This window comes from Pagrus major, chromosome 2 (genome assembly GCF_040436345.1).
Source record: "Pagrus major chromosome 2, Pma_NU_1.0".
Lineage (NCBI taxonomy): Eukaryota > Metazoa > Chordata > Actinopteri > Spariformes > Sparidae > Pagrus > Pagrus major.
In genome coordinates, this window is record NC_133216.1 from 23,319,992 (window position 1) to 23,333,393 (window position 13,402).

Sequence of the window (13,402 nt, forward strand, 5' to 3'; positions counted from 1 at the left end):
GCGGAGCTTTTTGTCAAACGGTGTCTCGACTGATTAGGATGCAGGTGTGGCTGCTCGAAATTCACCAGATTTATCCATTTAGGGCCGATTAATGTGCTTAAACACATCTTCCCCCGCACAAACGAGTTCCACCCTGCCCCGTCTATGACCGGCGTGGCTAGTGTGAGGGGTGCCAAGCTCAATCTGAGAGTAATGGGGGAGGTGTCTCTCTTGCTCAAATGGATCATTGCACTCCAGCTCCCAGGGTGAGGCCAGAGATAATTTGTAGGGACAGGCAGAGTCTCAGAGTAGACATTGATGTAGTTGGATAGCCAGGGTGCCACACAGATGCACTTAAAGGAAAGGAAAGGGTTAATAAATGCCACCAGAAGGAGAGAGATCCTGAGGGTCTAGTATATTAGCTAAGAGCGCTCTCCCTGATTAAAGCACCTGCGATGGTTTGACGGCCGCAAGATTCAAGGAAGCACATATTAGACCAAAAGAGGTCAGCCGGGCTGTTAAACAAGCTGATTAACATAAACTCTAATAGCCCATAAGGTTGTGTGGGGAGACAAGGTTTAACACTTTAAACCATTAGTGTGTTCCTACTTTACTGTGCTGCAGCTCAGAAACTGCCACCGAGAGCTCCATCTGGCAAAAACCCTGAGAAGCGGAGTGATAAGGATCGGCTCCCACACTGGCCACTAGCAGCACTGCTTCATCATCACAAACAGTCAACCAGAAAACAATCAAGCGAGAAAAATGGGCTGCAATTAAGCTGCCCGCTGGTATGTACTTTTTTTTTTGTTCTCTAATGAAATGCTCTGTAGTAATTAATTTCTGTCTTAATCATAGTGGGCGCAGACGTGGGGATTTTTCAAGAAACTCTACTCCAGCTTCCCCGCTGCATACTTTTCCAGAATTGGACGTGATGAAATATTTCGATTAGCGCGACTCCTACATCTTAGGGTTGATTATTCCCTCTGCTCTCTTGTCTGACTGAGCCCAAGTCAGCCGGAGTTCAAAGGGGTTGTTTAGCAGACTCGCTTCGCCAAATGAAGCGGACACACAGGCACCCTGGGTGGTGGGCTGCGGAGGGGAAAAGAAAACCCAGTAACAAGAAAAAAGTGGAACGCTTCAAAGTTGCGCTGATTGCAGTTTGCTCTTCCTCCAGAGGGCCAGCTACGCAAACAACCAGAGACTGCACAGGCGATAACAAATGTGGTCTCGGGTATGAGCTGGAGAACAGAACAGAGGGGAGAAAAGCGCCTTTTATTTTGTGAGCTTTTGCAGCTTTCATGCGTAGAATCTGAAGTTAAACACACCTCATGTAACCTGCTGGATAATACCCAGAATCCAAAGCTGAAAGGGGGGAACGTGTTCTTTACCCCTCGGAGATTTGAATAAATGGGGACAACTATCTTCTGTCCAGTTGTTCCATAAACATCACAACCCAGAAGTAGCTCACACATTTAGTTTCAAACTGGAAAAACTGGAAAATGGAGACTTTTTCAGTTCTCCATTTTCACACGTAACAATCACCTTTTATTATTTTCTGGCTTCGACAGAGAATAATAATATTGCCAGTGGATTACATAATCTGTCTGATGTTGAATGTTAGCTCTCATCTCAAGTTAAAAGGCTCATAAATTGTCAAAAGTGCAATACGCAGCTCCTCTCAAGCGGTGTGCTCCACCTTTTCATTAAACAAATATATCATTTATGTGTCTCCTCGCCTGAAAAGCGATCAAATTCGCTGCTATGTATATTACCTTTGAGCGTAGGTGTGAGACGTTGACGTGAAAGGGACGGCAACTTTATGTTCAAATCTTTTGGGAGAAAATGTGGGTGTTTTTGAAGGAGCCGGAGTCGATAAAAACACCAGCGTCGTATAAAATGCGAGCGCACCCGTCACAGGAAAATAATAGGTTCTGCGTTTGAAATGCCTATTATGGTGTTTGTCCTGGCTATGGAGGGAGCTCATTCTGGCTCGGTCACACCTTAATTTGCAAAGCTGTGGGAGTGACAGACAGGAAGGAGATGAGTAACACACACACACACACACATCCACAGCTATGAGGTTTGCAGTGGTGTTGATTATGAGCTTGACTTCGTTAGTGACACAGGGCTCCAGGTGTTTTTAATTGTTTATTAGGCCTGTTTATTATGACTGACTGAGAGCTTCACAACAGGATTGGCTAAACCCTCTTAAACATCTGCACTCTTTCGCTTCTGCCTCATTTTTTCCTTTAAACTCGCTGCCTGTTTATTTGCCTGCCCCATATGCGATCGCTCTCCCATTCTTTCTGCTTCTCTCTCTCTCCTTCTTCATTCTCTGTCTTTCTCTTGCCTCTCTTGCCTCATACTTGTGATACACCACACGATATGAAATCTGCAGCCCAGCCCAAGCTCCCAACAGGCTTGACACATTCAGGCGGGCTTTTGGCTCGTTTTCATGTGCATACTGCAGGTTCAGCTTGGAATTTGGAAATGAAATGTTGCAATCAAATACCAAAATTACAGCAGCCGGGCCTGCTCACAGAAATGGCTGGGGCCCATGTCCTCGCTGTCATCGAGGCCATCCTCTTTCTCACAGGTGGTGGTCGCTCCTTCACTGATGCTAGCAACCTCATTTCTATTCTATTATTTGGGTCTCTAGTTCTTGTCAGCTCCTTTAATGTTAATTTAGATCATTAAGGTCATGTGGCTTATTGACACCGTGTCCAAAAACAGATGGACATGGATACCATTTTCATGAGAGGTTTACATTATGAAACAGGCTAAACCAACAATAAGTTCAAGTAATGGTGAATATTTTTGTTCAAATTAAAATCGGTTACCACTTTTTAGCAGTTCAGCTTTTCCTCTTACATCAGCACAGTACTGATTTATTCACGAGGCAGTTATGTGTTGGTTGATCTCAATCATTAGAGTCGTTTGTTCATAGGGCTAAATAATATTGGAAAAAAACTGACATTGCAATATTTGGTTGTCTGCTATTTATATTTCAATATGAAGAAAAACAGGAATTTCTACAGCTCTGTTTTGAATCAATAAATCAATCTAGAATGATTTGCCCTGTCGATGCTGAAACAATATACTGTGCAAGCATGTTAAGCATGCAAATGTTGGGAATAGACACACTCCTGCTCTTGAATGTGAATATTTGCTGCCGTTCTTATTCTTCTATGGCAGCAAACTAAAAAATATCTCTCAATTTCTGATATTTGACAGATCCAACGATTATTTGAGGAATTATTTGCACTATTTTTGATGATGAACATAAGCTTTATTTGCAGTCTAAGCTAGTTTAGTTGGAAGGGTTGACTCGTGGCAACAGACTAGACTAGGGGTACCAGCATTTGTGTGTCACTAGCGAGAGACAGAGAGAGACTACAAAGTCAGTGAGTTAATACCAGGCCCGGTTTCAGTTTCCTATTACAGTGCATGAAAAGTTTGAAAGGGTTAAATATCACATGCTTAACAACCGTCACTTACTGGTTTCCTCTCATCTCTAATTGCAAAGTGGAACACATTCAACGATGAGGTAAAGACTGAAATCACTGTGTTGCTGTAATGACACTCAATCCCATGATCTCATGCAAATCACAGCTCTCACACGACTGGAAAACAAACAATATTTTTTTCGGATTTCTCTCGGCAGCTATTGCGTTCACTTTGGAGTTTCTGATCAGATCACGCCACGGTGCTGTATCTGTGTTAGCGGACGAGGGATTCCTCCCTCCACTTGCATCAGCTCACATGCAACGGGATGACAAGGCATAAGAGAGTGATCAGATTGGACAGGGAGACGCTAATGGTTACGCTAATGTACTGAAAGGCAAGCACGCTAATAAATCCATAAACAAATATTCATAAACGCAGAGTTGCATGACATACGGATGAACACACGCACACACATACCACAAGAGCGTGACTTTTGCTGTCCTGTGTGTGAGCTTACAGTTAAAAACAATCACACACAAAGTCATTCACTAACACATGAATGCCTTTATATTCAAATGTATTTAACTCAGGATTTATTACAGGCTGAGCCTTATTTGCTGACTGTAAGAAACACACACACGTACACACACCTATTTGTATTTGCACAAATCTCTATAGCATAATATCTGTGCAGCATCTGTCCGAGCCCGGTGCAGTAGTAAATAACCCATCCCCTTCAAGGGAGGGACCTGCTAATGAAGTCAACTGTATGCTACTGCACTGCGTAACTCAGTGAGGCTGGCCGGCTCACCAGGGCACTGTGCCGTGCTTTGCTACTGGCTTATGCTGCAGCGACACGGATCGATTCATGAATAAGAGAGATCATGCTGCTTTTTAACTTGCGTGCTCTCCTCTCACTTTCACTCTCGCTCCGCATATGGCAGAGATAGCTTTGAACGCAGCCATTAGAAATCCTCTGATAGGACTGGGAAGCAAGAATGGGATGCAGATGATGTAGACAGATAATAGAAGCCTCTCCAGTGTAGGGGCCCTCCTCCTTAATGCGTGCCGCACTATCATCTTGATGTCTTTGTGCCGGAACATTGTTCCCTAGTTTGGAAAATGAGGTAAATCGGATTCAGAAAACAAGTGGATTAACTTAATCACCCCTCGGCTTTGACAATGACCTTCGCTTCTGAGGCATAATAAGGATTAGTTAGAACTGGAAGGACATATGCCATGCAGAAGAAAAAGATTATAGTTCTCCCGTGACAGAATGATTGAAATGTGCTATTCACCATTCCTTCGTGGTGAGAGGTTGTGATAAGAGTCCACGGAGCAATGCATCATAATGCTCGGCTGTGATATGCAAACGAAAACTGAGCGAGATGTTTGTAACCCTACACAATAAAATGCCTTCAGTCAGGCTTTATCAGACAGAAATCTGCTTTTACTGTATAGAAATGTACATAAACAAACCACAATGCCATCAAAGGAAGGGAAGGGTTTACATTTACATTAGGGCTATTGATCCCAGGCTAGCTGGCGAATATATTCTCCACGATTCCTGTCATTATTGCGAGGGGAAATGGCGTAATATTTCTTACGGCCCATGCTACATTATTGATCCCCCTGCACAGGAAGGAAGTTATTCTCAGGGCTGCATGAAAGACAATACGGATACGCCACTGCACAAGCAGCTCAATAGGACGTTAAAGTCAACAAGGTCATGCAAATTAATAACAGACGTTGACCTTCGGCCTGAATTATGGGAAAGGTGAGGCCAGGTGGGAATATGACGTCGCCAGGCACGCTGCTACAGGCAAATGGAGGAAACGAGATCTCCAATAGAAGAGGACAGATGGCAATTGACCTCCAGCGCCAGAACAGGCTGATCAATTGGCCACCAAACCCGGCATATCCTAACAGGATGCTTGCAGCTCTGGAAACTGATCCTTTATAAAATAAAAAAAAATAAAAATGTTTTAGAAGAGACAGAGAGGGGAGAATGTGCTGACGTGGGTTCAGTGAAGGACGTGGCTGTCCATCGCTGCTGTTGTTGTTGTCGGGATCAGGATTTATGCTTTTGTTGCTATTGTCAGCCAGCGAGGTTATCTATGAAAGGAGGCTTATTGAGGGAAAGCTGTGTGTCTGCGTGCTGATGTATCAGTAGATTTGTGCAAATACAGTGTATGCGTGGTTTTCTCTGGGTGTGCGCGTGAAGTGGCAGAGCTGATTAGCGACTGTTTTAGCTGCAGACACAGGATGATGGTGGCGGGGGGGGGCTAACATGCTGCAATCCCTTAACTCTTCTTTCCCTCCTCATATTCCTCTTACTGTCTCTCCCTCTGTTCTCTCCCTTCATGCCTCTCACTCGTCATGTTTTATCTCTTCTCTGCTCCTGTTTCCCTCTCACCCCCCGCCTCCTCCGACAACAAGGTGCCTTTTTTGGGAGGAATGACATTAAAATGTGGTGACTGCAGTTACATAATAGGAGCTGGTGGTTGAGCTATGTCTTTATGCATTTATGTGTTTATCGGTGTCTGCGCTAACAGTCTGTGTCTTTCTGTGTGTGTAAACCTGCACCCACTTTCTGTGTACACAGGAGTGTGAGCTAATGAGATTGCTTAATATGTTTGTATGTATCAGACATGTTTAAGTTGTCCCCAGAGAGGTGCCTAACTGCAAGAGAAAAAGTGCATCAGCTAGAGTTGGTGTTTCCAGTGTTACACCATGTGTAAAGGCATATAACAATTACATTACCTGCCCATCACCCCCACATTTAAAAAAAATAAATCAATATTTAGTTGTACGGCGGACAATACAATTATAAACCGAACGTGTAGCAGCAGTAGCAGATAGACAGATAGATTTAACTTATTATGTGACGAGAGTAAAGAGAGTTGACCGACAAGATGATGGTGACGGACTGTTTGTAAAAGCGAAAAAGCAATAGTGCCTATTTGGCAATATTTTGAGTTTAAAGCAACATTTTTAACCTTAAAATAACAGCTTCAAAATCATTTTGATGGTGCAATGACTTGTAATAGGGCTAATGGTGTCACTAACAGTCCCACAGATCGTCACGTACCACAAACTACGTCGGTGACATTGAATCATATTTCATAGCAAAATGTCTTTTAGTTTTCCCCCTGATGTCCTCCGGACAACTCAGCTCTAGAGTTATCGAGGTTTCCTGATGGACAGATAGCTTTACCTGTTGCTAAAGTGAATGCTAATTGCTGCTAACTGTAGCTACATTTGGCCAGTTAGCTCATCTGACATTACATCTGATAATACTGTGACAGAAACCTTGATTTGTATATTTACGCCAGTGGTGTTGTGACTGCGGTGGGGCCGAATCCACCGAAGACCAATATCGACATAGGATTGGTTTAAACCCAATGCTAACGGGGAACCTGATAACATCAATGAGGGAATAGGAGTTAGTTACCTCACTGAGAAGTTGGATGTGTCCGCCCACTGTGGATGCTCCTTCTTGTATCATTATTCAATAGACTATTTCAACTGGAACAAGACAATTGTCTTGTTTTGTAGACGCATTTTTGAGCGTTAAGCTCACCGACAAGCAAACACGTAATATTTCCTGTGACTACTTCATAAAAAAAGTTCTGTTTGCATTAGCAGTAGCTTAAAACAGTCACTGCAGATGGTGAGTGTCTCTTATTGTAAAATGTCCGCCGTAAAAAAGTTTATTAGCGAAACTACTTGCACTGTGGCACCCCTACTATCAGCCACACATAAGATACAGACTCATACACAGGTTTATGCATTCATGCACCACACTGTCTTTCTAACTCTTGGTGGGAGACCAAAGGGTACTGTGTGTTGTATCAGGCCTGCTGTACTGCAGCAGCACACACTGATATGGAACTGAGAGCAGCATACAGTTTTCTGCCACGATTCTTCCTCTTTCTCATTCCCTCGTCTCTTATTAGATTGCACAGCAGCGTCCCTTTTTGTCCACCATGACACCTGTCACTCTCAGCAGTAGCTGAAAGTTTGTCCAATACGTGCTAGTGCTGTCCTGCGCGGGCAAATCTGTGACGAGAATTTTGAGGACATGTGCACACACATAGACCACATTGAGTCACGAAACAGCAGCAGCAGCAGCAGTGGCTTGGCGGCATTGGCATTGTCTCTTCAGAGGCGAGCGTAAACAGATTGACTGGCCGCTGTGCTGCAGTTGCTCATGCTGACTCACCCTGTACATTACCAGCGAGGGAGAGATGCAGGACGGGGCAGAGAGACCACGGGACGCTCATAAAGTGGTCTCATCCCTCCCCTTCTGCCCCCCCATCTGCTTCCCCTCCTACACCCTTTCCAAGGTTATCCAGCAGGGGTTAGGGGGAGGGAGGGTCAGCAAACATGACGACCCACCTGAAGCAGCTCCACAAAACGACTGTGGACAAACGAGGGCCCTTCAAGAGAGCGCTGCCTCTGATTAGCAATCTGTCCCCGTGGATACGGCGTGTAAGGCTGACGGCGGGGGAAGCAGTCTGAGACTGTTAGAAGGATTGTTACTGCGGCGCCTAAGCTGGCTGGTTGGCTGGAGGGAGGGGGGGTGGTGGTGGTGGTGACGCTGGGGGCGGATGCACCATTTTTCTAGACCAAAATGAGCCCAATGTCACCGTGACAGCGCAGCGCTCCGCTGAGGGCACCGCGGGCCAGGGGGGAAAATGATGGATGAGTCGCCAAGCAGCCTCTCCTGCTTCATCACTGTGTACCCACACACATACACACACACACAAATGCAAACATGCACTGAAAGCCAGGGAAATATATACACACACTACACTCACACGATGACAATGCATACCCTGCAATACGTTCACACAAAGGTATCTGGGGATATACACATCTAGCATGCGCTCGCACAAACACACACACCTGCATGAGTAAAATACACACACACACACTGCAAATATGCTCACACAAGGCCATCTGGGGATACACACATGCATGTGCACTCTCGCTATGAGTGATTTATTTGTGTCCACATGAGTTATAATTAATCACCGGGATATAAACACTCCAGATGCAGATATTTACAGGAGTTGTCAGTTATACACACACACGCACACACACACAGTCACACGTAGAGCACACAGCACTGGCTTCATTATGACTGCAGCCCAGGCTAATGCCACAGGATCAATGACAGATCCTCTCTCTCCCTCTCGCTCTCCCTCCCCTCATTTCTCTGACCCAGAAGCAGCAGCGCGCTGCCATGCAGAGCACCCTGCAGCGTTTATTCCTTCTATGACCGAGCAGTAGCCTCCAATAAGGCCCTTGGGTCATCCTACTCCACTTCTGCATATCATCCATCCCCCAACATATCCCACCAACTCGAACCAGCCCACCATTCTCGGCAAAACCAGCTATGAGGGTTAGGAGGATTACACTCACAGGCAATTACTTTAAAGTCCTGATTACCTGCAGAAAATTGTAACCGGTGCTGCTGCTGGAAATGCTTGATTTACGTCACACTCCCATAAAAAGCACTCAGTTAAATAAGGCTCTTTTTAATCTGCAATTCTGCAAGACATGGAGAAATTCCACAATTTAGATGCCACAGTTGTACTGAGCAATGCAATAACTCTGAAGCATCGTAAGCATCCGTGATCTGATTACCGCATATTTACAGTAACTGCAACAGATTACAGATGTCATCTTTTTGGAATCTGATTACTCTAATTCCATTACATCTAATCAAATACTCCTCCTCGGCCGTGCTGAGCTCACAGAAAAGCAGTATCCCATGCCGTCCTCATGCAGATGCAGGTCTGTGCGGGCCAGTGAAGGAGAAATATGGCCGGCCTCTGGTGAGCATGGCGGGTATAGCTGAGTGGCCATCCATCACGACCCTGCGGCGGAAAGCTATACGCGATCCGTCCTCTCAGACCCCTCGATTCATAAGGGGGGAGAGCGGATTGGGAAGAGACGGTACAGTAAGAGAAAGGGCTCATAAACATATTCCCTCAGGACGGGGGGAGGGGTGGGTCATGTAAAATCCTCCAACATGAGGTTGGAGGAAAAATGCCGGGCCTCTTAGATTGATGGACTCAGCTTCAGTGCTTGTAGTGTTTTTCCTGCAGCACAATCCACACGGGTGTATGGCTATGATTACTTGTAGTCAAGCCACGGCCTGGAGTGGATGGCGGCTACAGTCTAAATATTAGGATTAATGGCCATGCCGGTCAGTCTAGTGAAACATCATTCATACTTCTATGGCATTCCAATGCCATGTAGGCAAACAATGGCAATAAAGAGAACATTTGGGGGTCTGCAAAGAAAAAAAAACACATTTGTTTTTCTACACTTAGATCAAATATGATCCTGTGCAATGTGACAGATGTGATAAATACACAACTAGTTGGATTACTTGAGCTGAACTACACATTGAGTGGAACAAAAATCAATATGTAAAAGCACGAGGGCTTTCAAAACATATATTCTGCTGGCCATGCTAATGATAATGTGTGCAATAATACATCAAAATGTCCACCCGACGGACCCCCTCCCGTAACCACCACTCTCCCTTTCATGAGATCAATTGCAGAGGGTGATTATATATTCAGATGGTCTGGCTGATAAGACGACAATGGAGTAGTGAAATGAAGGAGATGTCAGAATAGGCGGTGGCCTAACTGGGTCAACGAGGAGATCTCCACACTTCGACACAATAACTTCCATTAATAATCAAAAACCTGCCACCGAAGCTGTATTATGATTTCCCCGGAGACCCTGAACTGTAGTTACCGGACGAAAAAGACGGCGCTAACTTGCATGTCGATGAAAAATTCTCCAGATGCAATTCGCAGGGGCAGCACGGTGACAGCACTATTGACACACGCTTCAGAAAAACTGCGCTCAGGCCTATCTATCTTCACAAGAGGGCTGTTAGCTCAAGCTAGAGGACACCATCGGTATAAACAAGAAGCCAAAGGTTAGTCGTATCATCTGTCCGGGGCTTGTAGCAACCGAATGTATTAAACCGTGACTCTAACACATCAGTTTGCATACAATGGGAGCATAAAGGAATCTTCCATTGTCTTGTGTTGAGCTGAGCTGACTATTGAATGAAAAAGTCATTTTTCAGTGATACAAATCTTGTCTCATGTACATGTGGCGTCAAAGGATTAAGTCTAGAATGAGACAAAGAGGACTGCAAGTGTGTGATGCTGCTCTCAGTGTATTTTGCAGTTAAGGCATGTAACCTGTCCTGTCCAGTGTCAGTGATTTTAGCCAGCAGCGAGCACACATGGTCAGTAGCCGGCGCAGCCCGTTGCTAACTGTGCACTTTTTCTGGCGCCCTTGCCACTATGCATCTTTAGTGTCCTGTAACTGAAAACCGTCAGCTCTGTCATTCTCCTATCCTGCCACTTCAGAGGTATCCGTGTCTCGCACCGAGCAGAGGTAATCTCTCAGTATTGATCTGGTCACATGGCGAAGGCAAATATGTTAAAGTGGACAGTGAGTCCTGCACAGGGAATCTGATGCTGCCAGGAGCCACCGTGCTCCCTTTGTTCTTTTGCCTTCAACGCTGTATGCCTTATGTCTGTGTGGCTTAAGCACACCTTCGAATGCTTACATAAGCTCCTATGACTTCCGTCTGATAAGTTGTGGCAGCCACATACTGTAGAGGAAGCCTCAGAAGACAGGCATCGATTTCAAGCAAATCTGTCCGGACATCTCCTCTTTCTGGTTCGGTACACCTTTCTACAGCTAATGAGCAGCCGTCTTCATTCCCCCGTCGAGTGAGACGTTCGTTTTCATGCCTTGTGTCAGGAAACACTGGCGATTCATTACCAGGGAGAAGAGATGGAGGCGGGAAAAAAAGAAAAAAGAGAGTATGATGGTTAAGCCTGAGCTTTAAGACAGACAACTATGTCCCCTAATCCCCTCTGAGCAGCCGTAAGCCTTCCGTTATCTCTCGTTAGAATTGTGCATCCCTTAAACACATTAACTTAGGCCCTAATGCTGGCCCTTTTTGTGGGACACAGCGGCTGCTCATAGCATCCAGTCACTAGGCTAAGAGGGAGGAAACATGCTAATTGCTGTCAAACCCGTTTAACTGGGTAACAAGGGTGTTTATTTTAAAGGGATGCAGAGTATCAGCACATTTTACAGCGATGAACGTTACCTTGGAAAGCTCTTTAAGCGACTGAAAATCCACGCTATCCCTCAGACGTGTCAGAGGGGAAACCTGATGACAAAATCAGGCATGAACACACACGTTCACAGCCACTCAATCATGTATATGCACACGTGGCTGTGTGGTCAAATCTTTCACTGGATTAGTTCTCGAGTTGTCAGTATACAGATGAGAAAGAGCGGCAGGTCTCATAGGTCTAGCAGGAGTAGGATCAGAGCTTCATCCTCAATCCACTGTACTGTACAGTAAATCTCCAGCCACAGTGCACACCGCTCTTGACACTCGCCTTCAGTTGCCCGGCATTCCTCTCAGTCTGCTGGCCAGCAAAAGCTCTTTTAGCTGCATGAATAACTCATAACATCCAGAAACTCTGTAAATACTCAAGTCAACAGGGCGCACAGAGGCTAATAAATGAAGCAGGTAGGAGGCTGTGTTGGAAATTTTCGGCCGTCACTGTTGAAATATGACTGTATTCCTTCCTCCTGAGACGGTCTGAAGCATTAACAAATGAATATCAGGGAGTATTTACTCTGAAATGGACTGTGCAATGCAGGAGGCAATAGCTCAGTAGTTTATCTCTTAACAATGATCTGTGTTTCTGCTGTGTCGTCCCAAAAAGAATGTGCAAATACTCGTGGCTTTGTCACACAGTTGCTCCCCACCATGGCTTCACAATAGCCTACAAGTAGAGCACAAACATCATTTCGTTTCAGTGTTTTTCTTTCATTTCCATTCGCTGCGAGTGGGTGCACATGGATAAATGCGGCCCGATGCCGCCTGTGATCTCCAGCCGCGCTAAGGGTCCCATTGACAAGGGAGGAGCACAGCGACTGGGCGGCCGCTACAACAAAGCAGAGCTCGTTATGTATTCTGACTGCAGCGCGGCTAAGATGCTTGGTGTTTGCTGAGACAGCAGATGACTTGCCTTGCTCTCCCTGCCCCTTGCTCAACCAAGGCAGGATAGACTTAATTGCCTCATTAGCAAAAGGGCCAGCGAGGAGTCGGCCTCTTCCACATTGTTCAATGTCAAGAGTGCAACCGAGAGGAAAGGTTAATAGAGTAAACAGCGTCTCCCTCTCCTAAATGGAAAAAAAATGTTTGTTTTTCCGAGTATGATGGGTCAGTGGCCAAAAGCGTCATTTCAAACCACAGTGACACAATTATGCATTTGATTTCATATATCTGCACGGCGCATATTCTAACCTTCATCATTCCTAATTTCAGAGTATCACACAGCCTGCTGTTGCTGTGTGGTTACTCCCAAAGCTGTCTCTTTTTTTAAGCCTGGACCCGTCTAGAAGGCAGAGTCATCACGCCAACTTTAATTATTTTAAGAGCTCGAATTTGCAAACTCTGCTATTTCCTCCTCCACAGCGTCTTTGGACCCCAGACAGCAAATCAAGCCAAACGCTAACACTCTTGATTTCCCTCTTGAAGAAAGACACACAAAATAAAAATTATGTCTGCAGCCGAGAGAAAATGTGAGGTCCAAAAAAGCCTCATGTTTAATAATTCTGAGAGAGACATACAACTCAGAGCGCGGCCTGGTTTTCCCTCACGACTGCACTATTCACACGCTGAAGAGCATCCCCATCATCCGCCAGCAACCACGATGTGACAATTTCAGTCCAAACAGTGACAGTTTGGACAACAATGCCAAACCATGACAGGCATCTTGAATGCATTCCTAAGCCTCCGTCTGTCTCTTTACCAGATATGTGGTGATCTATAAGTCGGGTCTGACAAACGGCGTGATGGGCCAGGCTGAACAAGTGTTCGCTGAGCAAAAAATGCAGA

General features: G+C 45.3%; 1 protein-coding gene across 1 annotated transcript in view; it reads right to left on the reverse strand.

The window, feature by feature from the left end:
- The window catches only part of clmpb (CXADR like membrane protein b), a 57,074-nt gene extending 44,260 nt beyond the window's left edge, over window positions 1-12,814 (reverse strand). Inside the window, exons 1-3 of the mRNA XM_073495218.1 lie at window positions 12,809-12,814; window positions 11,594-11,656; window positions 7,828-8,052 (exon numbers count right to left, since the gene is read on the reverse strand). Of these exons, the coding sequence (XP_073351319.1) occupies window positions 7,828-8,052; window positions 11,594-11,656; window positions 12,809-12,814 (294 nt within the window). The remainder of the gene's footprint in view (window positions 1-7,827; window positions 8,053-11,593; window positions 11,657-12,808) is intronic.
- Window positions 12,815-13,402: the final 588 nt, after the last annotated feature.